The sequence below is a fragment of the Chelmon rostratus genome, chromosome 21 (assembly GCF_017976325.1).
Source record: "Chelmon rostratus isolate fCheRos1 chromosome 21, fCheRos1.pri, whole genome shotgun sequence".
Classification (NCBI taxonomy): domain Eukaryota; kingdom Metazoa; phylum Chordata; class Actinopteri; order Chaetodontiformes; family Chaetodontidae; genus Chelmon; species Chelmon rostratus.
The window spans coordinates 4,722,456-4,747,157 of record NC_055678.1 but is presented as its reverse complement, the minus strand read 5'-3'; the positions used below and the strand labels follow the sequence as shown (position 1 = coordinate 4,747,157).

General features: G+C 43.2%; 2 protein-coding genes across 4 annotated transcripts; both read left to right on the top strand.

Moving 5' to 3' along the window:
* The first annotated feature begins 1,196 nt into the window (after nucleotides 1-1,196).
* qki2 (QKI, KH domain containing, RNA binding 2) lies at nucleotides 1,197-16,697 on the top strand. 3 transcript variants are annotated; one of them, XM_041962392.1, is made up of 9 exons: nucleotides 1,197-1,768; nucleotides 4,233-4,381; nucleotides 5,544-5,660; nucleotides 9,078-9,221; nucleotides 10,443-10,530; nucleotides 10,747-11,031; nucleotides 11,909-11,932; nucleotides 12,580-12,654; nucleotides 14,614-16,697. In XM_041962392.1, the coding sequence occupies exons 1-9, from the start codon at nucleotides 1,627-1,629 to the stop codon at nucleotides 14,634-14,636; spliced, it is 1,047 nt and encodes a 348-aa protein (XP_041818326.1). In that variant the 5' UTR covers nucleotides 1,197-1,626; the 3' UTR covers nucleotides 14,637-16,697. The 3 variants fall into 3 exon arrangements, with proteins under 3 accessions (XP_041818326.1, XP_041818327.1, XP_041818328.1); XM_041962393.1 differs by lacking the exon at nucleotides 11,909-11,932; XM_041962394.1 differs by lacking the exons at nucleotides 11,909-11,932; nucleotides 14,614-16,697 and having other exon boundaries at nucleotides 11,933-13,834.
* A 3,641-nt stretch (nucleotides 16,698-20,338) lies between these two features.
* timm23a (translocase of inner mitochondrial membrane 23 homolog a (yeast)) lies at nucleotides 20,339-24,639 on the top strand. The gene is made up of 7 exons (XM_041962900.1): nucleotides 20,339-20,729; nucleotides 20,943-21,001; nucleotides 21,104-21,197; nucleotides 22,510-22,594; nucleotides 22,695-22,753; nucleotides 22,964-23,074; nucleotides 23,842-24,639. The coding sequence occupies exons 1-7, from the start codon at nucleotides 20,624-20,626 to the stop codon at nucleotides 23,958-23,960; spliced, it is 633 nt and encodes a 210-aa protein (XP_041818834.1). The 5' UTR covers nucleotides 20,339-20,623; the 3' UTR covers nucleotides 23,961-24,639.
* The last annotated feature ends 63 nt before the right edge of the window (nucleotides 24,640-24,702 follow it).

Below are 24,702 nucleotides of genomic sequence, written 5' to 3'. Positions count from 1 at the left end.
TAATTTGAAAATCTTTGAGTTTTGGACTCTTCGGTCGCACAAGACATAATAGGTAAAATAAGACATAATAAAAATAACCATCAGATTAATTGATTATAAAAGTAATGGTACTTGGTGGAAAGTACATTTACACAAATTCTGTATTTAAGCACAAATTTCAGGTGCTTCTATTTCCATAACTTCTACTCCATTACATTTCAGGAAAAAAACTAAAAATAAAAGCAGCGAGTTCCCCACATTTCTGGCTTTTGACCCCGTAGTCTGGAGTTTGGAGCCTCTTGTCACATTTAAGATGTCTGTGTTGTCAGCAGTTTCACCAAAGAGACATTTCCCCTCTAAACGTCTCACGTGGTTTTTATTCTAGTAACAGTTTGAGGCCCAAGGAGGTAAAAACTATTTCAGAATAAAGTAGAAATTAGAGAAATGTCTAAATGAATGAATACACATCTGTGTAGCAGAGCTTTTAGTTTGCTATTTTTGTCTTCTTTCATCATATCACAACCCCTCTGAGGGTCTCTGAAACACTCCCTTTTAAAATAAACTCCACCTGTATGTATGCTATTAACACTCTGACACAGGCATTTATCAGCAGAAACAGTACCTTTACCTTTCATACTTCAGTATAAGTTTCTGCTCATACATAATAAAGTAGGATTTGAATGCTGGACTTTTATGTGTAGCTGTGTATTTCTACATTGCTGCAGTTGTACTTTTACTTGAGTAGAGGATATGAATACATGCTCTCTCATCGACACATGTTGTCTCGTTGCTGTCGAATAAATGTAGTGGTGTAAAAAAAAATACCTCCTTATGATAATTTAATAGAGTTGAAGTGTAGACTAAAGTTGCATAGAGCTGAAATATTTGAAGTATAAGTACCTCAAAACTGAACAACAGAGCAGCTCTTGAGGGCAGCTGGACACACACACACTTCACAGGACAAGTGATGGACAGTAGCCGTTGCAGAACAGGTGTGCATACCTATGCAGTGCTGTTATATTGTCATACTGTGGGCGTAGAGGGTGCGCGTGCCTGCCTGTGCGCTTGTGCGCGCGTGAGAGGCAGACGGGGGCTCCTAGGGACTACTGAAGGGACGAGCACGAGCCTCCTCCCCTCTGGCAGCGGCCACGCGCGGCGCGCCCCTGACAGCCCTCTCGTGCTGCTGCCGTACTGTAATCATATGATAGGGAGTCGGTCCCCGCTGCAGAATACCGACACACCGGGCGGACACAAGCTGAGGAGCCGGGGCGGAGGACGCGAGTTGATGGTAGAGTTTTAGCCGCTGGAGAAGTGCGCGGAGTCGGGTAGGTGTCGCCTGAAGTGTCACACAGAGCCCAACTCCCACTGAAAAGGAACTTTTTTAAACTCTGGGAGAGAGCCGGACAGAGAGGGGGGGGACCCGTTTGGAAGAAGACAAGGGCGCACACACGAAACGTTAACCGAAGGAGAGTCGATTTAACCGGCGCTGAGGTTTGAGTTTGAGCCAGCCAGAGAGGCGGTCAGCGGGTCGCGGCCGGTGGAATCCTCCGGGGTCCTCGCATCGCTTGTCGGGGCGTGTCTTTTTAATTTCCCCCCCCGTAAAGTTTTCCGACTAGCTCGGCGACTTTTATTGTCGAAGCATAAGCCATGGTCGGGGAGACAGAGGTGAAGGAGAGACCCAAGTCCAACCCGGACTATCTAATGCAGCTGATGAACGACAGGAAGGTGATGAGCTCCCTGCCCAACTTCAGCGGCATCTTCACGCATCTGGAGCGGCTGCTGGATGAAGGTAACTCGGCTAACCCCTCCACTAGACACCTCACCCACTTGTCACCCCACAGAGGAAATTACTCCATCTTTTCTTGGCTAGAGGCCCGCACGTTAGGTTTAGTGGCCAGTTTTAATAAAAGTAACCGTTATTTATTGACCCACTTTATTGAGCAGTCAGTGAATTCTCCCCTGGCTCCTAGCAGACGTGACAGCAGTGTCATCCATCCAAGATGCTACTGATTAATTATTAAACACATGCTTTTCACTGAATTCCTGCATGGAGGTCTGGTTGTAAAATCACAATAAAGCTGAATGAAAAGCTGCTATATGTGTGAATAGGATGCGTCCTTTCCCTTCAGTCACATTTTTAATTTGTTGAGAGCAGCAGATGAGCTCTCTCTCTCTCTCTCTCTCTCTCTCACACACACACACACACATACACACACACACACACAGGGGCAGTTGGTGATGGGAACAAACAGACAGTTGTTAGTCTTTCCCAGTGACCTAATGCACAGGCTTATGTGAATGCTGCAGCCCATCCCCGAGCAGGAGCGAGAGCATGTCACTGTGCAAAATGTTTGATTTGAGACCGCTAACAAGCTGTCTGTGCAACTGACTAACGCAGTCCACTTGTTGCTGCTCACGAGTTTGGGTTATTACAGTGAAAAGCAGCAGCATACGTGTGTCCAGTCGTTAAAAGTGGCGTTGTTTTCTTCAGCACTCCTTTTATAATGTGATTTTCCAACAGTTGCAACAAGCTGCCAAGTCCTGTTGTCGCGACTGTTGTTGCACATCAGGATCACCAAGGTCCCGACTTTGTGCTCTGTGACAAGTCTCATGACGCAGCAAGGTTGTTCTCATACCAGGCGACCTCCAGAGCCAGACAAATAGGTCAACTTAACATCTCTAGTAGTGTTCATGTTGAAGGCTTGACAGCCGAACGCGCTCATCCCTCACACATGATAATGTGACACCCACGGTTAGAATGAAAGGCATTGTACCATGCTCATTTTCAGCCTGGCTGTATCTTCTGCCTGAGCGATGGACAAGGGCACAGCACCAAAAAGTTTCAGGGGGACAAGAAAAGCCTGCCAGTCACACATATTGTCAGGGTGCATGTTTGTTGCATATTTGGAAACGCTGCGAAAGAGTCAAGTCTATTTATAAACCAATGACAGGTTGAAGTGTGAAGATAAGGCCTGCTGCAGCTCCCCCATTTTTCTTGAACTCTTTCAGCTCTCTTGTTCTTCTCTCCAGCGAGTCGCTCCCTGTTTCATCTGAAGTGTGACACAAGCCCTGCTTGTCTGCGCAGATTTGTTTGTTTATGTGTGTGTTTTTTAATAGTCGCTTTTGGTCCGTAACAGGTCAGAATGGGTTATTAGAGGATCATCATTGTCGCTGTAGCTGTGGCAGTAATTATAGTGTCCTACTGTAGTTATTATGGTCAGACTTATCACTCTGAGAGCAGGGAGACATGCCTGTCAGCCCGCTTAGGTCAGATGATATTTGTGCCTCACGGCAGTTATTCCGCCGTGTGTGTGTGTGTGTGTGTCTGTGTGTGACTTGAAGCCGGGGGTCTGTGTGTATGCGTTGCGCATGTGTTTGTGTGATGCAGTAGTCAGTTATTATTGTGCTAGCGTGTCATTACAAAGGCATCAGAGGCTAGCATCGGTCATTGAGACAGCACTAAACAAGCAGACAGGCAGACAAACACAGTCTCATTTCTGATGGCGTCTCTGCACCAAACCTGAGGCAAAAACTTCACCGTTTAAGCAGTCATTTTTAGCAGAAACACCAGAAATGATCCGTTTGTAGCTTCTCCAGTGTGAGAATTGTGTTTTTTTCCTGTGTTTTATATAATTGTAAACTGAAAATCTTTGGGTTTTGGACCAAATTTGACCACACCAAAAAGGTTTTTTTTATATCGAATAGTGGAGAAAATGGTCTGCAGATGAATCATTGTTAAAAATAGTTGCTCTTTGCAGCTCCATTGCTTTCTAAGAATTTTGCCTTGTCTATGTGATTATTGAATAACTGTCCTGCACCAGAGCGCCATAAACACAAGTGGGTAGAGTAGGTCACTGTGACCCCCACTAACGTATGTTTATTCATTGCATTATTTACACAGTGAAAGGGGGAACAGTGTGTGTGTGTGAACTGTTGGAGAAAGGAAAGAAATAGAGAGAAATTTTCAGTAATAGAGGAGGCCTGATTGCAAAGCATTCAGTGGTTAGATTTTACATCGTGGTGCAGAATGCCTGTGACTGTCTCCCTTCCTCCCTGTCTGTCTGATTGTCTAACTGTCTGCTGTCACACTGAGAGCTTGCTGTAATTCTGGTGACAGTGAGTCATGGTCCTAAGAAACGGACGTGTGAAGAAACGTGACATTTGCCATCCCTTATTGGCATACTTGAATGTCTCCACTTGCATTTATTCAACTTTACTCGCTCTTTCTGTGTCTGTCTTCCCGTGTCTCACAGAAATCGGCAGGGTACGCAAGGACATGTACAACGACACAGTGAACGGTGGCATGTTCAATGGGCGGGACATGGAGGAGCTTCCTGAAGCTATTGGCCCCGTGGCTCAGCTGCAGGAGAAGCTCTACGTGCCTGTCAAAGAGTACCCCGACGTGAGTGGACAGATCCATGACCTTTGACCTTTTAGAAGTATCTCTGTTTACTTTCTGCTGTTGTCACTTTATCTCCTCTTAGTTACAGAAAGGCTGCCAGAAAGTCAGCAAGGCTGATAATCACAGGGGCGCGTTGCTTTACCTTTTATCTAAAATCTGATTTCATTCTGAAATCATCTCTGCTCACACCCAATGATGTCATCTAGACATGAAATAAATCAACAATGACCCCTGGCCAATGTTTCCAAAAAGATAAAAGTGAATAATTCAGAATGATAAGTTTTGTATACTCAAAAAAGCAATATATTGATGTAAACTGACTCACTGCAACACACATTTCAGCCAAGTTTAGCCCATAAATATTTACAAGATCTTAAAAAGTTGGTTTTTTAGTTTTTTCTTCAAATATAAAGACAAGTGCACTGCAGTGAAGAGACTTTACCATCCAGTACATCCCTGCTCACGCCAAGTACAGTTAAGCACTTCAATATGAGTTGGGTTGATCCAGATTGAATGGCTCACATGATTTTTTTCTCCATGCGTCAGCTTGCCAATCACCGAATACAATGACAGGCTGTCCTCACTCACATGACAGAAGTCTAACAGGATACACACACACACACACGCACAGGAGTGTGTTGGAAAACGGTTGAGATCAAGGTTAAATTTAGAGAGCAGTTCCTCTATCGAGATGCATGTGTGCGAGTCGACGGTCACCATAGAGGCCGGAGCGAATATGTTGCAACTGAAGTGAGCATTAGGTTAAACTCAGGGAGAGTTCAGTGGGGTAAAAAAACATAGGAAGAGGCAGGACAAATGTCACGAGCGATGCACGGAGAGACAGACGGCTAGTGGCAAAGAAACACACACACAGTGGGGCAGCTGTCTAGTTAATCACTCAGTCGTAGTGACAGATAAGGTTAAGAGAACGGCGCTGTCCTGTCATGCCACCAGCACCAGCCAGCACCCATATAATGAGCTATTTTTGTCTCTCTTAGTAACACAAACACATCACAGATGCACAAACCTCAAAGGCACACTCACTCGCAGCACATGGAAATACACACACATTGTGAACAGACAGTTTGAGTCTGTGATCTAAAATGTGTCCGTCTTCCTTCGGGCTTGTTTTATTATGAGTATGTTTTGCTCTTTTGTGTAGTTTAACTTCGTAGGGAGGATCCTGGGCCCACGTGGACTGACAGCCAAACAACTGGAGGCGGAGACCGGCTGCAAGATTATGGTGCGAGGAAAGGGCTCCATGAGAGACAAGAAGAAGGTATACACACTCACTATACGCACTCACGCAAACGCGCATGATACGTGCTTTCATCGTCTCTCATCTTCGGCTCAAGTCAGCTTTATTCGTATGGCTCTGCAACGGACCACAGGAATGTTTTAAAAGTTTGAAATTTAGTTAATACGCCTATTAGAGTTAGATGAGAAGATTGATACCGCTCTTATATCTGTATGCTCAACATGAAGCTAGAGGAGCCAGGAGACAGTTAGCTTAGCTTAGCATAAAGACTTGAAACAGGGGCAAACGGCTAGCCTGGCTCTCTCTCAAGGAAACAAAATCCTCAAACTCTTGTCATGGCCAGAGACTCCAGGAAGTCACTGCACCCAGCCAAGAAATAGTCCCGCCCATAACCTCTGTTAAAGCCCAACCTGCCATTTTTACACAACAGTTTTTATCCACACTAAATAAACAACATATAACATGTTAATTACTGAGTAATTTGTGAGCTTCAAGATGCTGGTGAGCATATTTTGTTAGTTTCAAACAGAGCCAGATTAGCTGTTTACCCTGTTTCTTCTCTTGATGATGAGCTAAGCTAATCGGCTGCTGTAGCCTTATACTTACTGTGCAGACATGAGAGTGATACCAAGCTTCTCATCTAACTCGCTGCAAGAAAGCATACAAGCGTATTTCACCAAATGTCTAATTATTCCTTTAAATAGCTTTATTACTTTTCTGTGCAGCCAACGAATGTCTAAAAAGTCAACAATTCCTGATGCACTCCACATTTATTTCATTTTGAAATGCAATACCACTGAGCAATAACAAAGCCAGCAAACACAATGGACACGATGTTCACATGTATTTGAGAGGACTTTCAGCAGCTTTGACGCGAAGGGAATCCGATAGCGGCCCACAGGCTGTGAAAGGTACAGCACATAAATTATATAAATAACCATGATATGCTTTGGAAAATGTTAAGCAGTAATGTGGAGTCTATGTGACGTGTAGAAATGCGCCGTAACATGAAAAAATCTGTCCTTTCAACACCAGAAACTTTCTTTTTTTTTTTTCAAAATTACAATATAACAGATGCAGATGCAACATGCTAATGTTTCCCACTGATTGAGAAATTATTGCAGAGTTTTGACATCCAGCACTTGAGAGTTGGCTGCAAACACATGAATGCATCATTCTCCCAGCACTCAGTCCACTATCTATCTATCTATCTATCTATCTATCTATCTATCTGTCTGTCTGTCCACCCTTCTCACACAATGAGTTGTTGGTGCTGAGTTTTTCTCTCCTGTCCTGGTGTTCGGTCCATCTGTTCTCCCTTCCTCTCCCCTGGTGTTTGCTGTTGGACGGAGCCGCCTCAAGCTTTCCAAACGGCAGGTGGAGCAAGTCCAGCATTCCAACCCACCCTCTCTCTCCAGAACATTCCCTACCCCGCACGCCCCTCCGAGAGAGAGACACACACAGAGAGAGAGAGAGGAAGGAAAACAGAGACACAGTGGGAGGCAACAGGGGGAGAGGAGAGAAAGATGTTGACTTTTGGTGTTTTTCAAAACGATACATCTCACTTGACAAAACATCCACAGAGGATACAATGTCCCAGCACACAATACAGAGTCACAAGACTTCATAATTTCACTTTTAACTGGGGCTGCAACAAACAGTTATTTCTTCTTATAGATTAACATTTTTTAACAACTGATAATTCAGGATATAAAATGGAAACACTTTACTTCAAGCTGTGCTTAAACAAGTGGTTCGACATTCTGGGAAGTGTTTGTACCCGCTTTCTTGCCGAGAGTTCGCACATTTGTCTGTTAAATATGAAGCTACAGCCAAGTGATGGTTAGCTTAGCTTAGCATAAAGACTGAAAGCAGGAGAAAACAGCTAGCCCAGGTGTTCGTAGTTGTTTCGAATGGCCGCGCTCAAAGATGGAGTGAAAAGCCGGCTGTCATAGAGAGGGGGAGGAACATATATTTAAAATTGTGGATAACAGTGTACATCTTCACACAGTTTCCCTGAAAGACTTCATAGTGTTGCACTCGGTTACTCACAGGAGAAGTAACATATAAAGTCGTTGTGTCAAGAATGAAAAAAGAGCGAGAGAGAAAAGCCCAAACCCAGCTTGCTTTCTCACCTCCACACAGCCGGCCAATCACAGCGTGAAGTGGGTGTGAGTGAATGTCGGAACAGAAATGGTGGGACACAGCCCCCCTCCATCCTGACATGAGAGGTGTGGGGGCAGGGGGCTCTGAAGCTATTCGACCATCCGACTACCACCTCTGAGGAAGCAACTTGTCATTTTTACACTTTGTTTTTTGTATGTGTATCAAACAGTTTGTTAGCTAGTGAACCTAACAGATGCTATTTTGTGGATTTTGTAACCACTGGACAGAGCAAGACTAGCTCTTTCCAGTCTTAAAGCTAAGCTAAGCTAACTGTCTCCTGCCTGTAGCTTCATATTAAATGGATAGATATGAGAGTTGTATTAATCTTCTCATTTAACTCAGCAGTAAGGCAAATAACCACATTTCTTTTGAGTACTGTGTTGCTTTGAGCCAAACGCTAACGCCAGTAATTGCAGTGCTCATAGTCTAATGTTGAGCAGCAGGGCACCATCGTACTTCAGAGACACATTTCCTAATTAGCACTAAACAGCAAGTACAGCTGAAGCTGGTGCCATCTATTTAGCAGGTATTTAATGTTAAATGAATGTAGTGAAATGATTTATTATTGCAATAGGGGGAAAGTTCAGGCTCATCAGATGGTTCATCGTGAGGGAGGCAAGAATGTCTGAATGATGTTGAGGCATTTCATTCAGAATCACATGTGTCAATCACCAAAGTCATGATAACCACATAAACACAATTTCATGACAATTGATTCAAAATTTACTGAGATGTGTCAGTCTAAGTTGTGGATTGACTGACTGAAACATGGACTGGCATTTCCATTCTGAGAGTATCTAGAGTTACTGAGGCTAAAAATAATAAGTACTGTCTGTCTGTAGTTCCAAGAGCCTTGTCACGGTGTCAATATTTGGCATCTTTACTTGATAATGACTTACTAAGTGACTCTTCATTCATTAATGCTGTCATTGAATCAACATCTGAATTTCTATTGATTGATTAATAATATGTAAGATAAAAAGCAGTGGCAGAAAACGTTGTGATTTGGTGAACTGCTACAGAGAATCTGAGCGCGTTCGATAACATGCGACTAAACTTGTGTAACCACTGAAGAGCCTCAAGAGTTCGATAACGCTTCCAAAGCTGCATTTCACGACCTTGAGCCTCTAGTGTGTTCGTGCGTAGTTTGAGGCCGATCCAAAAACCGAGCCAAACGAGAAGAAAGGTGAAATCCTGTTCCCTCGCTGCAGCAGTGGACCGAGCTTGTGTGCTGCATTCAAACAGGGCTTCAAAAATGTTTTTGTGTTTCAGGAGGAGATGAACCGAGGGAAGCCCAACTGGGAGCACCTCAGCGAGGACCTCCACGTCCTGATCACAGTGGAGGACACACACAACCGGGCCAAGATCAAACTCCAGCGGGCCATCAATGAGGTCAAGAAACTTCTCGTGCCCGCTGTGAGTATCAGTCTGAACCCATCAGCGTCAAATATTATGGACTGGACAGATGGAAAAACTGTGTGTGACTGGATGGGAGTTCACTGTGTTGGTATGCATGGAAGGGGGAAGGGGATTGTCAGTCCAAAAAGTGTGTGTGTTTGTGTCTTTTTTGTGTTTTTGTGTGTGTCTCTGTGTGTATGAGAGAGTATGTGTAAGGGGTTAGGGTAATTAGGGAACACGCATAAAGGGGTTTCCATGGTAACCCCGGGTTGTTTGAAAGGCTGAGGGAATGAATGGAGAGTCTGTTCACTTGTTCTCCCCACTCCATCACTCCTTTCACTCGTTCACAACTCACTTCATTCCCAACTACTGGCTACAGTATTCCCTTTTCTCCCTGGGATTTTTTTTTTGTTGTTGTTGTCCACACAAGAGGACATTTTGATTGCACTCCTCAACATTTCTCACATTCTCCAGCCCACCTATTTCCCCCCTACAGACACACATACATGCATAAATGTGCGCAGATATGACGGCAAATCGGAAACACGTAGGAACACATCAGAGATATGGCCATATAGACACAGGGACTCAAGCTCCCTAAATAATCCCCTCTTTGACACTCATTCAAAAAGCACATATTTTGAAATCACAAGGCTCCTTACTTCTTTTTCCTGTGTATTATTTGCAACAATAGAAATAGACTGAAAAGACTAGCAGGGGGGTTTCTATTACCTCAATCAGCCGTCACCTCCGCTCCAATCACAGCACAGCGTTGGCCAATCTTAAACGTAAAAGGATGTGAGAAGTGTCTAAAGGCAATCAGGAGCTAAACACCTGTTAGCCTGTGCTCCTGGATGTGTGAGCGTGGAGGGCGAAGTTAATGATATGTGTTAGTTTAACCCAGCAGACCTTGCTGTCTGACTGTAAATCAGTCGCGCTTTTCACCAAGCTGTAACTGGAGCTAAGAAGGTAGCGTGTTCGACACTGAATATGTCTTGTGCGGTGCGGTGACAGTGTTCAAGGTCTGGCCACCTCAATTTCTGACTGTTTTTGAAGTTTAAACTTTGGTCCCTTTACAGAACATTCAAATAAATCAGAATTACTTTTCAGCATGCTGTAACTTTTGCTGACTTGTTGACCGAGCTAACAAAAGTCGATTCATTCACTTGTCAGATGGCTGAATGACAGTGCTCGGTAAGTAAGATGATTGTGCTGGTCTGCTTGTGTGTGGTGGTGTAGGCTGAGGGGGAGGACAACCTGAAGAAAATGCAGTTGATGGAGCTGGCTATTCTCAACGGGACCTACAGAGACGCCAATGTCAAGACGCGTAAGAATGACATCATAATTAACATGTGGAGGAGGGTTGGTGGGTGACAAAGGAGGGGTCTCGGTACAGGACTCTACTGTATATATGAACAATGCCTCTGTTTCTTCTGTTAAATAGTCTGTTTGTCTTCTCCTCTTCTTCCCTGTCTATTGTATGTGTGCGCTCGCGTGTGGGTGTGCGCATACTCGCATTATTGTATGTTTGTGTGCCGCGCAGCCACCGCCGCCTTCCCTCTAGCGACCCCTCAGGCGCCTCGGATCATCACAGGCCCGACGCCCGTCCTGCCTCAGGCCCTGCGCAACCCCGCCCCCGTCACCACGCCGACCATCATGCCTCTGATTCGTCAGATTCAGAGCTCGGCCCTCGTACCGGGAGGCAATCCGCACCCGGCGCTGGTGCAGCAAGGGCCCGAATCTGGAATCATCTACACGCCGTACGAGTATCCCTACACACTCACGCCCTCCATATTGGAATACCCAATTGACTCAACTGGAGTATTAGGTATTTAAAAATCAAAAGTTCATCACTTTCATACATAGTCAATGGATGTATTACGAGGACTGGATACTGGACTCCAATGAAAACTGCTCACCAATCGCGCACGCCAAAAAAGCCATTACTGTCTCTGTCCCTGGCCCCGCCCGCTTGACCCATAGACCCACACTGGGTCAATTTTAACCCTCTTGAACCTGATTTGTACCTACATCTATTAAGACGTGAAATTTTATTTGCGTGAATTTGAACGCTCACCTCTGTGTTGATTTACGTCGAACAGTCCAGTGTACCAACTGTACAGACGTTAGTTGTAAGCTAGCTAGCCACAGGCACACTGTCTGTGTACGTTTGTGTTCAGCTGAGCCTCTCGCCTCGCTGCGTTCATTCAGCAGATTCATTAAGCAGCTGGAATAAGCTCCAGTTTGTAGGTCAAGTTGAGACATTTTGAACTTGCACCATCAGGTCTTTGCATTGACTTCACATGCGGACATGTCACCTCTAAAATTAGCCTTGTGTTCTGTCTGAAAACACAGTAAGACAATTATAGCAAAACATGACATGAAACTTGACATGCACAGACACAGATGATAGTTACTGTCAGAGAGCAAAGCGGAGACATTTATTGACAAGCTAAATTTGAAAAATAACCAAACTTGAGCCAGACTAGAAACTTTATCCAACTTGCAGGTTTGAACGCGTCTATAAAGCTGATATTTTGTGTTATTGTCAGGTTTTGTAACAGAACTCGAGGCTCGAGTGGATTTTTTTTTTTGTTGCAGTTCCACAGTTTGCCACTGGGACAATATTGGCAGCCATATCCAGCTCTTGTAATACATCCACATCATATATAGATGCATGCTGATGCTCATTGCTGGGCTAACAGTCCCTTCTTCCTGTGTTTTTGCAGGTATGGCTTTCCCAACCAAAGGCTAAGCGATAGCAACCCTTCCTAGCACACACACGGACTGGCTTGCAGACCCCCCCCCCCCCCCCTTTCCCCCTCCCCCACATACTTGTCCCACAGAGCAAACACTCAGAGTTTGCTCATACTTTAGGATGACAGATTCCTCGACAGTCATTCTGTAGTCAAGTGTCCATTCCTGTTAATTTCCTCTTTGTATTAGCAGACTAGTGTTGTGGTGTGACAGCTATTTAACTTTTTTTAATAGTTCAGCTTCCGCTTGTACTTTTAACACATTTTAGTGAACCCATAGATATTTTAGCGCCGCTGTTTGTGATTTAATATATGTTAACGCTTATTTTAATCACAGAGCTATAGAGTGACTTCGCTTACCGCTGATGTTGAATCTACTAGTGAAACTTAGTGAGAAATTAGTGGTTTGGATTAATATTTTCTTTAGAGAACAGAAGACCACAAAACAACAAAAATTCTGTCTCTTAGAAGCGTTTTGACTTATTTTCACCCTCAGCCTTGAACACTTTTTGTAAATTCCTGGTTTCACTGATGTTGGTGCCATGGGTGGACTGTTTCATGTCTTTCTGATGAGTAACCTTCTGTGTTCTGTTTTGGCGAATGTCAATGGCTGTTAGCAGGTGCCATGACCACTAAGGTACGACGCCACGACAAGAGAATCCATCCTTACCAAAGGGTAGTGACCCCAGACAGAGGTTAGTTAGCTCACCGGCCACTTTATGTGTATGTGTATATGTGTGTGTGTTCGTGTGCGTGCATGCAGACCAATGGACCAATTTCAGTTTTCGTGTGTCTGTAATACGGCATGCCTAAGAGCGAAATAACTGTATCAGGCGAAAAGGTCACACGCTGAAGCAGCGTCAGTGAAAAATGTGAAACAGTATTTGTTGCTGTGAAAGTGAAATAAGTGAGCAGATTGGGAGGAACCATGTTAGGGGTGACAGCTGCAGCGGTTATCTTCGCTCGCCTGTTAGATAAACTGGACGGCTTGCAGGCCAGGACCCTCTCAATTAGAATGGATCGCTCCGTTCATGTGACTCGGTCCTTGTGACTCTGGATTTGGAGTCCTCTCTCAGAAACTTTTTTTTTTCGTCGTCGTTTATCTCTTCACTACTACTTATGACCCTACAAATAACTATGGGAAGTTTTATTTATGCCCAACTTCATTCCAGTAGATTTCCACAAATGTATTGTTTTTTATTATTAATTAAATCCTGTGTTGTGCCCAATGACTATATGACATTTAAAGTAACAGAGATTGTCTTTTTCTGAAGGTCATTCAATTCAATATGATCTTTGGTCTTTACTACTAAAACACAGCATGTGATGACTACTGAGGTCTGTGTTACAAGCTCTTTTGTATGAAATACTGTTGTTTGTGGTCTTATCAGTCGCCCACTGGACTTTATCATTGGGGCTGTTTACATCTTTCATATATTTCCTAGCCAGAGTGGTGCTGTTACCATGTATTTAGCTGCAAAATAAATTTGTATATAGGGATTTTAAGGATTTAAGTGCTTATATGAAGCTTATGGAACAAGATCGCTTGAAAATACTTGTAGTATTTTTTTTTTTTAGTTTTTTTTAGTTTGTAAATTTTTATTTTTGTTTTTTTTCAATATGCTTTTTATAGATGAAGTGTCTCCATGTAAACTTCAGACTTTATTCAAGGTGTGTAGCTACTACTGTTTTAGTCACCGCGAAGGTGGCAATGAAGGCAGTGTTTTGCTCTGTCTATTTAAGATGAGGTGACCTTCTCGATTCACAGGCCTCGTGACTGTTTTATGCAATAGAAATGGACTAGCTAGCTACAATATATGTGTGTATGTGAGCGGTGGTGCTCTTGTTGTACACGATGGACAAAAAACACTAAAAGGCAATAAAGATGACTATTGAAAAAAATCTCTAAAGAAAACCAAAGCCTCTAAATTCTTGTAGTTAGTCTGTCTATTGTTAAATTGTTTCTTAAGTCCCTCTAAAATCACCATCTCTTAACCTCTCATCACTGTCTCTTACGGCGCCTCTTTGCTTACTGTGATCATTAGGTGCTCTTCTAATACTTCACAGCAAAAAAGACCAAACCATAATCAATAATCAGTTAATCACAACTGTTAATCATCAAGATCCTACGCCGGCTGCTAAACAATAGCTCTACTTGTCAGTAAGTGAAAGTATTTGTGAGGCCCAGGCACTTTTCTTTGGACATAAAGGTCACTCTCTCACCCACATGAAACCATGCTGTCTCCCTCTCTGTCCATGGTTTCACTGTCTGTCTGTGCTAGACGTAGCCCAGCTAGCATGAGTAGTATCACTATAGCAGCAGTCACACGACAGGAGGGGTATCTCCTCCAGCATAGCCCTGCAGACACCTTCATGAGCACATGTGAGCATCTCTAACCAGCCATTCCTTATGTCACCACCCGGTGGTTGATGTAAGTCTTTCTGAATGGTTATGCAGGGCTCATGAAGGTGTTGTGCAGCTCTTATGTAGTGCCCCTCATGCTGCGTGACTGCAGTAGATCTGCCTTGTTGTCATCCTGACGCCACTAGCTGACACTAATCTCTCTTCTATCTTTTTTTCTTTTTATGTCCCCTTTTATGTGCCCTTTTTGTTTCCTTTCCACGTCTGTCCGTCTCTGTCTGTCTAACTCTAGCTGCCACGGCAACTAACCCATGACCCCTTGACCTTCTGACCTTTCCGCCCACTGATGACCCACCCATCTCTGCCCGCTGGCGTGCTCATTGGCCCGCGGCCCTGCCACTCCCTCAGCTCAGCCAACCAGACCAGCACATTGGGAACAACCCGGCTGCTTCTGTCTAACCAACCAACCAGACGACAGCGATCATGGGAAAAAACCTCAGGACCCCGCCCATCATCAAGTCCTAAACTAAACTTTACCAAACGTGCCTTCCTTCCAAAAGTCCAAAGCCAGTCTAAGAATGTTTTATAACCATTCAACAGTCGAAATCCCAATCTGTAGCAGTTGTTGCCATGCAAAACCAGTGGACTTTACTGGGTACGGGCCCCCTAACTGGTGAAGGGCTTATAAACAATCCCTGGCTGTGCCAAACTGTCTCTCTGAGCTGCCCTGCCCTCAGTCCACGTGATGCAATAATAATCACTCTATTAATAACGTGGTAACTATACTGAAATGATGGTAACTGTACTTATCCAGCCCAGAAACCCTCCACAAACACTAAACTAAAGGAGATATGTTGATATTTTGAAGCATTTTTCCTCATCGGGCACCACTTTAAAGGGATCGCTTCTTTTTTTTGGGCCAACACACATTAATAATCCATCATAACACATTATAATTGGTGTTCGAATATTCATGTATTAACATGCTTTCCCTTCAAATTTAACGCCAACGTGTGTGTTCCAACGATGTGTTCAAGAAGTCACTTGCTGCTCTATTTATGAGCGTATTATTTTACATTTCATTTCCTTACAGGTAGAGTGATTTCCATCTTTCCTTGACATGTTTGAACTAGGAATACTAAAAAAGTAGAATTCCATCTCAGAATACTTTTTTACGGTAAAGCAACAGGTGCTCAGTGAGGAAAAATAACAGACTGGAATCCAAAATACCAAAGTATCTTTGGGTTTTTCTTGTTCGGTAAAGCATCCCAATACCGAGTCAACATTAACGGTATAAATGCTAATAATCTTGTACAGCACAGAGAAGGAAGGTCGCACTTCTCTCGTCTAAATCCAGTGGACATCCACAACGATGCCTTTGCCTTTTTCACACTACAGTATCGTATGAGCTTGAACAGCAGTGCCTTTATTTATTGGGAGCGATGGAACAATGTTACACCTAAATCTTCTTCTACAGCTTCGTGGGCTTGTGCCCAGCATGAAATTATGCCATTTGGGTTTATGCAGATAAATCAGGGCTGCAGGAAAAAGTGTCGCAGCCCCGTCCTCATTGCCCACATCGTTATGGCTTCACGTCCATAACTCTTCTCAATTCAGAGTTCAGCGCCAAAAAGCGAAACAAAAAAGTGGCTCACCTGAATTGGAAGTGCGATGCAGTATTGCAGCAGCTACAACGTCTGAGATGTTTATGTGAGGCTCGGATGCCTCCGGAAAACAGTGTTATATTTTATCTTTTCTGTTGTTGTTGTTGTTTGATTGGTTGATTGTTTTGTCGGAGATGAAGTCGTCCATATATATATTTTTGCATGTGTATCCGCTTTTTCAGAAGGTGTGGTACAGTTTTACAAACACACACAAAACCAACTGATGCCTTGACATGAACAAATACACAAATCATGGAGTCGTAACATCTGTAACAAGTTTATAATGTATTTTTATATCTATTTTGTACGTGAAAATAACATTAAATGACCTTTTCAGATACGAACATCATGCCTTATTACGGAGAATAATTTGATAAGCGTAACCATCCTTCATGTGTCAGTAATCATGTCACAGTGTCGATGTCCTGATATACTGGAGTCTCTGATGTTCTCTGTATTAACTTGAGCCTTTGAGATCAGCATTGCTTGCCTTCTGTGCCTTTTGTATACTATGAGTGTGACAATTAACAGTGTAGTACAATATTAATCTACTCTTCAGTGCCGAGTGTAGGTTACTAACTGTTACCACTTCTGTGATTATTAACCACTTTAATGGTATCTGTCTCTGGATTCCTTTAAAAAAAAAGAATTAAATGTGCGTCTAAAACAATGAAAAACAGTTTATGTGTGAACAATGAACTTTTAACTTTGAGCAGGAATAACTCTTTGTACACTATTAAACTCATAGTTGTAAAACTAACAAACTTTGTTGCTTTTTCTCTGTAGCACTTAATTATGCAAATCAGCTTCCTTTCTGCATACTAATCACCAAACTCTCTTTAGATACTGAAGGGGGGGGGCAGCAGATACTTAAGACAAAATGCAGGGAAAAGGCCACAACATGGTGTTTTCCCACTTCTCCTTTTCTGTGCTCTCTCTCTCTTTCTCTATCTACTGCTGCTATTTAAGTGGACATTAGACACGTCGATGTGTGTAATAAGAGAGAACAAAACACACCCAGCTCACCATGGTTTCTCCGAGGCATGCACATGTATAACAGAAAGAGAAGGAGGAGGGGGCCCAGGTTCGGAGGACTGGATGGCTGGGGAATTAAAAGGAAATTGATTGTGCAAGCTCGCCCTTAAACATCTGCAGAGTAAATATTACGCAGGATCACAGTTTCGTCCCTGAAGTCTCCAAAAACCTATTACTGCCAATAACCTACGTGTGTCATGGTGGCTACATTTGTTTTAATTGGGCTCTTTGTTTCTCTCTATAGGGGTGCACTTATTAAAAATTAAACCATAAAAAGGGCTATTATTTAAAAAATCAGTGGGTAGTTTGAGCCTTTGACACTTTAAGTTAAAAGCAAAACTTCCCTTTAAACCACACATTTAAGGTTTCACACACACACACAAAAGGAGAGAATCACATGGGGTTTTCCGTGGTGAATGCAGCAGTGGGTGGCTCATTCGTCCTCTCCCTGCCCTTCCTGCTTTCATTGTGGAGTTTGGGGGTGATATTGAACTTCAGGCTTGGAGCTGAGCCTGCTCTGCGGCCGCAACCTCAGCCCCCTGATCACAGAGAGACAGAGCGAGAGAGAGAGAGAGAGAGAGAGAGAGAGAGGACATAATGTGACCGCTGCAGACAATCCTCTGGACAGGAAGAAGCAGAGGGGAAGATAGCAAGAGAGGGGAAAATAAAAGAGAGACTGTGTGAGTGTGTGTGTGGATTTGGATGGGTGGGGGTGCATGAGTGTTCGGATGGGTGTGTACTCTTGTCTCTGTTTTTCCTGTTTTCAGTCAAGTTTTCGTGCTTGTTCTTTTAGTCTGGTAAGAAGCACTCTTCAAGCATCTGGTAATGTATTCTGCAGTCAGCCCTCACCATTTGCCAACACTGGGGCCCAGAGCTCCCAGCGCTTACAATCAAAAGCATGGCTATGTGTGTGTGTGTGTGTGTGTGCAGGGGTGTGTGAGGGAGAAGTGAGAGGAAAAGACAGGTTGATTTACATTACTATGTATGCACGGCATTCTCCACATAATGAACAGCTCCAGATTTCCTCTGCTTGGTAAATATTTGATGACTGAGCGGCAGAATGATTTTAGCTGAATAACAGTGGAGTCCTATAAGCTGCTCAAAAGTTGTATTTCAAACCCTCTCTCCCTTGTCCTCTTCCCATGTAAATAAGGCCAACTCCCCCTAACTCCACACACCCCTCTGAGGCAGTTTAAAGACCCAACACTGTCTCCTTGTCTCCTTGACAACCGGCATACACTGGGGTCCTGTCGTGGCCTCTCTGTCTTTTGTGTTTGGGAGCTCAGAGAGACAGAAAGAAAGAGAGAGAGAGAGGGAGAGGGAGAGGGAGAAAGAGAGGAAATGAAGGAGAAGATGAAAACAAGAGTGGCTGAAAAAGATAGCAAAGATGACATCACAGCTATGCTATCCCACAACTGAACATTTGGTTCGTAGCCCGAGCATGATGATGATGATGATGATGATGATGATGATGATGTTTCGCCAGAGGCACAAAATGGGTGGCAACTCAGTCTGAGAGTGTGAGCAGAGAGAGAGAGAGAGAGAGAGAGAGAGAGAGGCCCAGGGCTGAATGGGGCATTGTGGGAAAGACAGTGGGCACACTGGGCAGTAACACAGAGAACACTAACTCACAGATCATGCCAGAGAGTCTGAAAACACCCACACTGGGCGACAATGGCAAACTTCATCGCTCCACTTGGCCCCTTCTGAATACACACATACAATGGCAGAATCCAAATAAGATGCTCTGTTATTCGTGAAATTCAACACACTAAATTCCTTCAGTGCCTCTGTCCCTTTGACCGGCAGCAGATGGCCGGGGCTGCGCTGCATAAATGTGCACGTACGTGTGCATGTGTGTGGTCTCTCTCTGTTGCATCATGGGTAAGTGCGCAGTAGGTTCGAGGGGTGGGAAATCATGCAGTTAAAGGCGTGACAGGTGTCATATGGAAGTTGTTTAATCCAGCTCTACCTCTCTATGTCAAGCGATGCAAACAGAATCACGCAGATCCAGCTTGTGTCTGCCGTGACCGACAACAAGTTTAACTAAATCAGGCAATTAAATCAGGCCTAATTAGGATGAGGACTCAGGAGCAGCAGAACCAACAGGTTTGACCTTACTGCAGCTGGTCTGTTTTTACTATCAGCTCTCTGCTGCCTCCCTGTGTCGCATGTGAGGAACTCCAAAAATGTTTTCTGACCAGTTTTATAAGAAAGTGCAACAGGTGAGCAGCAGAAGACAGCTGAGATGGAAGAAGTATGCAGAGCTTTTCCTCTTTATTTCTCTTTTCTCCGTATTCAAAACATTATTTCAGTGAGAGAACAAAAATATTTGCATCAAGCACTGATTAAACAGAATGGCCCATGTCAGAATGATGTATATAATATCGCTGGATTATAATTAGTGATGCATTCATGTGTAAGCACCACTAATTTTTCAGCTTGTAAAGGTGGAGCTACAGTAAGCTACTGAACAAAAAGTGAAAATAAAAAACATGGATGTTCATTAAGGTGAAGCAAATGGACACAGCCTGTGATTTCAGATTAACTCCAAGTCACTTAATGGAAGACTGAAAATCTATATGTTATATTTTATCATCTGTACATACTGTATATATGCACTGCTGAAAAGTAATTAGGTACATTTACTGAAGTAGTGACTTGTGTGCTTGAGTAGAACTTGACTTGAGTGTTTGTTATGTTTATTTCACTACATATCATATGTGCTTTTAACGCCATTTATTTAATATTTAGTGTAAATAATTACCTTACAGGTTAAGATTTTTACATATAAACGTTTAGAAAATGTGATGTACTCTGAAGGGGGCCATTCTCCAAAGTGAACACATTTTGCTGATAGTGCTCCAGTACTTTTATATAAGTATAACTTGGAAATCTTACTTTACCTGTAACAGACTGTTGCCCCTGTTACCTCCGCCACTTTTTATATGTTTATATGTAAAATGTTTCACAAATATTATAAAATTATTGACTAAAATACAATATTCGCTGTTTCGACATCGTGATTCTCTCCCCCTCGCCTGCGGTCAGTTTTGTAATGTTCCGGCCGTTTCACACCGTCGGCCCTTTGGTTAAGTCAACAGATCCCAGATCTGTGAAGGTGTCGTAAAGTCGACCTTTCTCCATCGTCATCAAGACGTTTTTTCGCTTTAGTTATCACTTGAAATTGAGTTACGTTGTTGAAATAAGTAGATGAAATTGACGTTTATGACAATATTGTCTATTTTTTCCACATTTCATGGTGGCTGTCGTTGACGTAACGACGGCTCAGCTTCGGTGATCGCTTTACGGCAGAGCGTGTTGCTGGAGGTCAGGGACTTGAGGAGAACTCGAGCTCGGTAATCTGTGACCAAAATCCGGTGTTTTCACTTGGAAAACGCTTTAAAGATTCAACATACGCACTAACAGAACAACGTCTGTTGCTGGTGGTGAATTCAGCAGCTCGTCGTTGATCAGTTTGTCTTGGATTTTGAGTTTTGCGACATAGCTAGCGTTTCGCTAACGTTAGCCAGGTCGGCTCGGCTAGCAGCACCCCACCTGGCTCCGGTTTTCGCCAGGTGACCCCTCGAATCTTTTACAGCCATGGACAACAACTCACAAGGATCGGGAGGAGTCAAAGCAGGTCTCGGGAGTCTCTTTGGAGGAGGTGCACCTGAATACTCCAACACAGAGCTCGCCGGTGTTCCCTGTAAGCGACATGATTTTACCATCACGCTAGCTAGCTGCTGTCACACTGCTTTGGTTAGCTTAAACGCTACCGTTAATAGCTATATAACAGCTGTACTGTCAGTCAGTTTCATTGCCTTTACATTCAATTAAATTAAAATACATCCATGTGAATATATAGTTGTTAATTTATGTCAAAAATACAGCTACCATTTCTGTTGTAATGTCATTGCAGTGACGGGAATGAGTCCTCTGTCCCCGTACCTCAATGTTGACCCTCGTTACCTGGTTCAGGTAAGCAAAAGCTAAAAATGAATTCTAGCTGTTTTCGGTGTCGTGATTGAGTGTGTTTTTGTCTGTTTTCTGACTGTAACAGCTGCTGTTGTTGTGTTTTAGGACACAGATGAGTTCATTCTACCCACAGGCGCCAGTAAAACAAGAGGGAGGTTCGAGCTGGCTTTCTTTACCATTGGAGGATCCTGCATGACTGGTAAGAGACCATTAAAACCTGTAACACCATAGTGTTAAACAGCTTGCATGAATATACTTCTTCTCTGTAGGATACAGAGCTTTTTTTGTTTGCTACAATTGTGGAAATTGTTGTAAAAGTTCTATACTTGTATTTGTCTGAAGTACAGAACTGCCTGAAGTATGTAGACACCACAGTTCACCCAGTTTTCTTTACTTTTGATCTGTGGCTCTTTTTCATGTTTTGAGTTAAGTCTATTGTTATAAATTAGAGGGAATCTCAATCATACAGCATGCGCTGGTATGTATACAGTAGTGTGCTTCTAACTTTTTGTCAGCAGTCTTGGGATTGGCATTTTCTGTTTAAATGTGACAGTTCCCCCATGCACAAAGTCAGATACATGAATAACATGTCTGGTCTGCACAGAGTGCTAAGACACCAACTGTTAGGCTGACCCTGATAACCTATGTGACACAGGGTGTGGACTTAACACTGATTATATTACTTGCCCGCTGCCCGCACTGTTGATTAGCTGTTGTTTTTAGTTCATCAATGCCCACATTCATCAAATAAAAAAAGTTGTTAACTTTTTGAAAAATCCTAAGTGTATTATCAATGGTTAGTCAGACACTTAGAAACTGAAAGTGTCGCAGGAGTCAGAGTTCACTCGTCATGTGACGAGAGTCAGGAGTTGGCTGACAAGACAAGGGGAGAGGATTTGGTGTCAAAGTGAAAAACAAAGCACATATGGCAGTGTTTTGTTAATAGGGAACCTTCTGACATTAATGAGGCAATCTGTAAACTTCGAGTGATGAAGGTGACAGCGTTTGGAGGCAACACCTCTAATCTTTAAACTCACCACAGGAGTGATGCTGCTAAAATAGACCCCACAGCAACAGCTCGACCAGAGATCAGCGTGTGAACGCTCTGCAGATGTCAAGCTAGTCGACATATATCTTTTCTTGTAAAATGGCCAGTGTAATCTGCAATGTTGTTTCCCCACTGATTTGTTAGCCAACCCTCGTCACCCAACATCAGTGTTGGACCTCACTAACGATCTTGTGGCTGAATGCGAGCAAATCCTTGCATCCAGATCCCAGAAATCTTGTGGAAAGTCTTTCCAGAAGAATGAAGGCTGTAATAGCACCAGATTGAGGCTTGTGGTTCTGGAATGACATGGTCAACAGTCATGTTTGGTTGTCCACATACTTTTTGCCATTTAGTGTACCTAGAGTTACCAGAACTGAAATAGCTGAATGTTTTCAGTTTCCAGAGTTATTTTCATTTACCAATTGCCTCACTCAGCCTTTCTGTTGCTTTGTTGTGACTACAGGAGCAACATTTGGAGCTCTAAATGGTCTCAGGATGGGTCTGAAGGAGACTAGAGACATGGCATGGTCCAAACCTCGTAATGTACAGTGAGTATGGAAACACAGTTCAGTTTACCAGTATTATTACTCCTAATATTACACCTGGATTTGCCGGATTGTCCTCTAAATGTTTGCTTTCTCTTCCCAGGGTTATCAACATGGTGACCAGACAGGGTGCTTCATGGGCCAACTCTCTGGGCTCTGTTGGTAAGACCATTTTATCATAAAAAAAAATCCACCAGTATTACTGATGATAGTGTTAACTCATCTCATCGATGAAGATCATATTACAACATGTAAAAAGCTGATGTGGTGTGTTTTATCTTTTATGTTTCACTCTTCTGAATGATTGTGTTCTAAGCTATTTTTTGTGTTGCCTCTATGTAAGTCTATGTGCATTCTCCTTTGTCATTGCAGCCTTGTTATATAGTGTTTTTGGTGTGGCGATAGAGAAGGCCAGAGGAGCTGAAGATGACATCAACACAGTGGCTGCTGGGACGCTAACTGGGATGCTCTTTAAGTCAGGCAGTAGGTGTCTTTTCTGCTTGTATATCTGCCATTTAGGTGTAGTGTACCTACATGCGTTATTGACTTTACCCTTAGAGTGTTTCCAGATTGTCTGCCATTGGTCTCATTTATTAATTGTCTAATCACTGCAGTTAGGTGGTCAGAATCAGATACCTGGTTGAACGTGAAATGGCATGAACATCCCTGTGTTATGTAAATTAATGATTTGTCATGCTGCTCACACCTTCAGTGTGATACGCTAAAATCTGTGTGGCATATTTTACAAAAAGGATGACTTTTACCGACATTGCTCTTCATTAGGTACATATAAGCCTCCTTCTGTTTGTTTAGATACCTACACAAACTTTTTGGCAGATACTCAATCTCTCTCACATTCATTCATCATCTTCTTTAATTGGTGGGTGTCGTTGTAGTGAACGACTCCTTGTCACCACCTGCTGTACTGGTGGAATGTAAAAACCGTATCAAATAGGCGGTCAACGTTACAGCCAATTAATAGAAAGGGTAAAATCTAATGAGATTTACGGCAGAATATTTAAACGGGGGTACAGGGAGAAAGAAGGGTAAAATAATGGAGAGTCGCAGGAAGAATGGTTGGGTTGACAGATCTGGTCAGGACAGCCTCCAAGACAGTGGGAAGGGCATCACAATGTTATGTTGTGTTGAGCACAGGGGCTTTGCTGAAGTTACTGTTTGACAGATGCTTTTGATGCATGTTTATTTGTCGTTTGTGCACAGCTCATTCTGCTGCTACTGTGTTTTTGCAGGTGGCATAAAGGGTGTAGCTCGAGGAGGTCTGGTCGGTTTAGCCTTGTCTGGTGCCTACGCTCTCTACAACAACTGGGACCACATCAGCGGCTCCTCGTCATCCTCCAGGCTGTACTAAACCCCCCCCACACACCCACACATCTGCTTCCACATTAGGGCCAAATATCTCTCCAGGACACAGCCTTTAACCACAGCGCTAAGAGGAATTAGACTCTGGTCAAATGCAGTGTGCCTTTCAGGGAAGTGTGAGTTTGTTCCAGATCGCTGGTTCACCCCCCTCCCCGATAGCCACTTTTCCTTTTCAGGAGCATTCTGGGTATTAAACGTGTTTGAAAAAGATGTGAAAATGCGGACTAAACTCTAAACTCTACTGGAATTACCGTCCTATAACACCCCTCTTTTCATGTGTGATTATCCTCTGAGGTATTCATAAGAAAACCCGGTGAGGATGTTACACAGAGGTGTGCCATTTGTTTTATCTGATGCTAGTTTTGAACCCATGAAATTTGGGTTAAATGAGCCAATTTGTATGGTGACGTCTGATGTGTGTGGTTCACCAGATGAATGACAGTTGATTCGTGTACTGATTTTGGACCGAAAGACTCTTCTGTTGTAGAAGAGCAGAGGGATTTTCACCCACGACCTACGAACACAGAGCTAAGCCTTACGGTCAGTTCTGCTCTTGTATTTATTGAAGCGTATCTGCAGTACTTTCTGTTTCACTGTGCAAGAAGAAATCACTGCAGCTGTACTGTAAGTGCGTGCTGTTTATGTCTCCTTACACCCGCTGTGTTAAAAACTATAATAAAAAAAAAATGGGAAAAGATTTTGCTTTTTACCAGTTTTATTGCACAAATGTA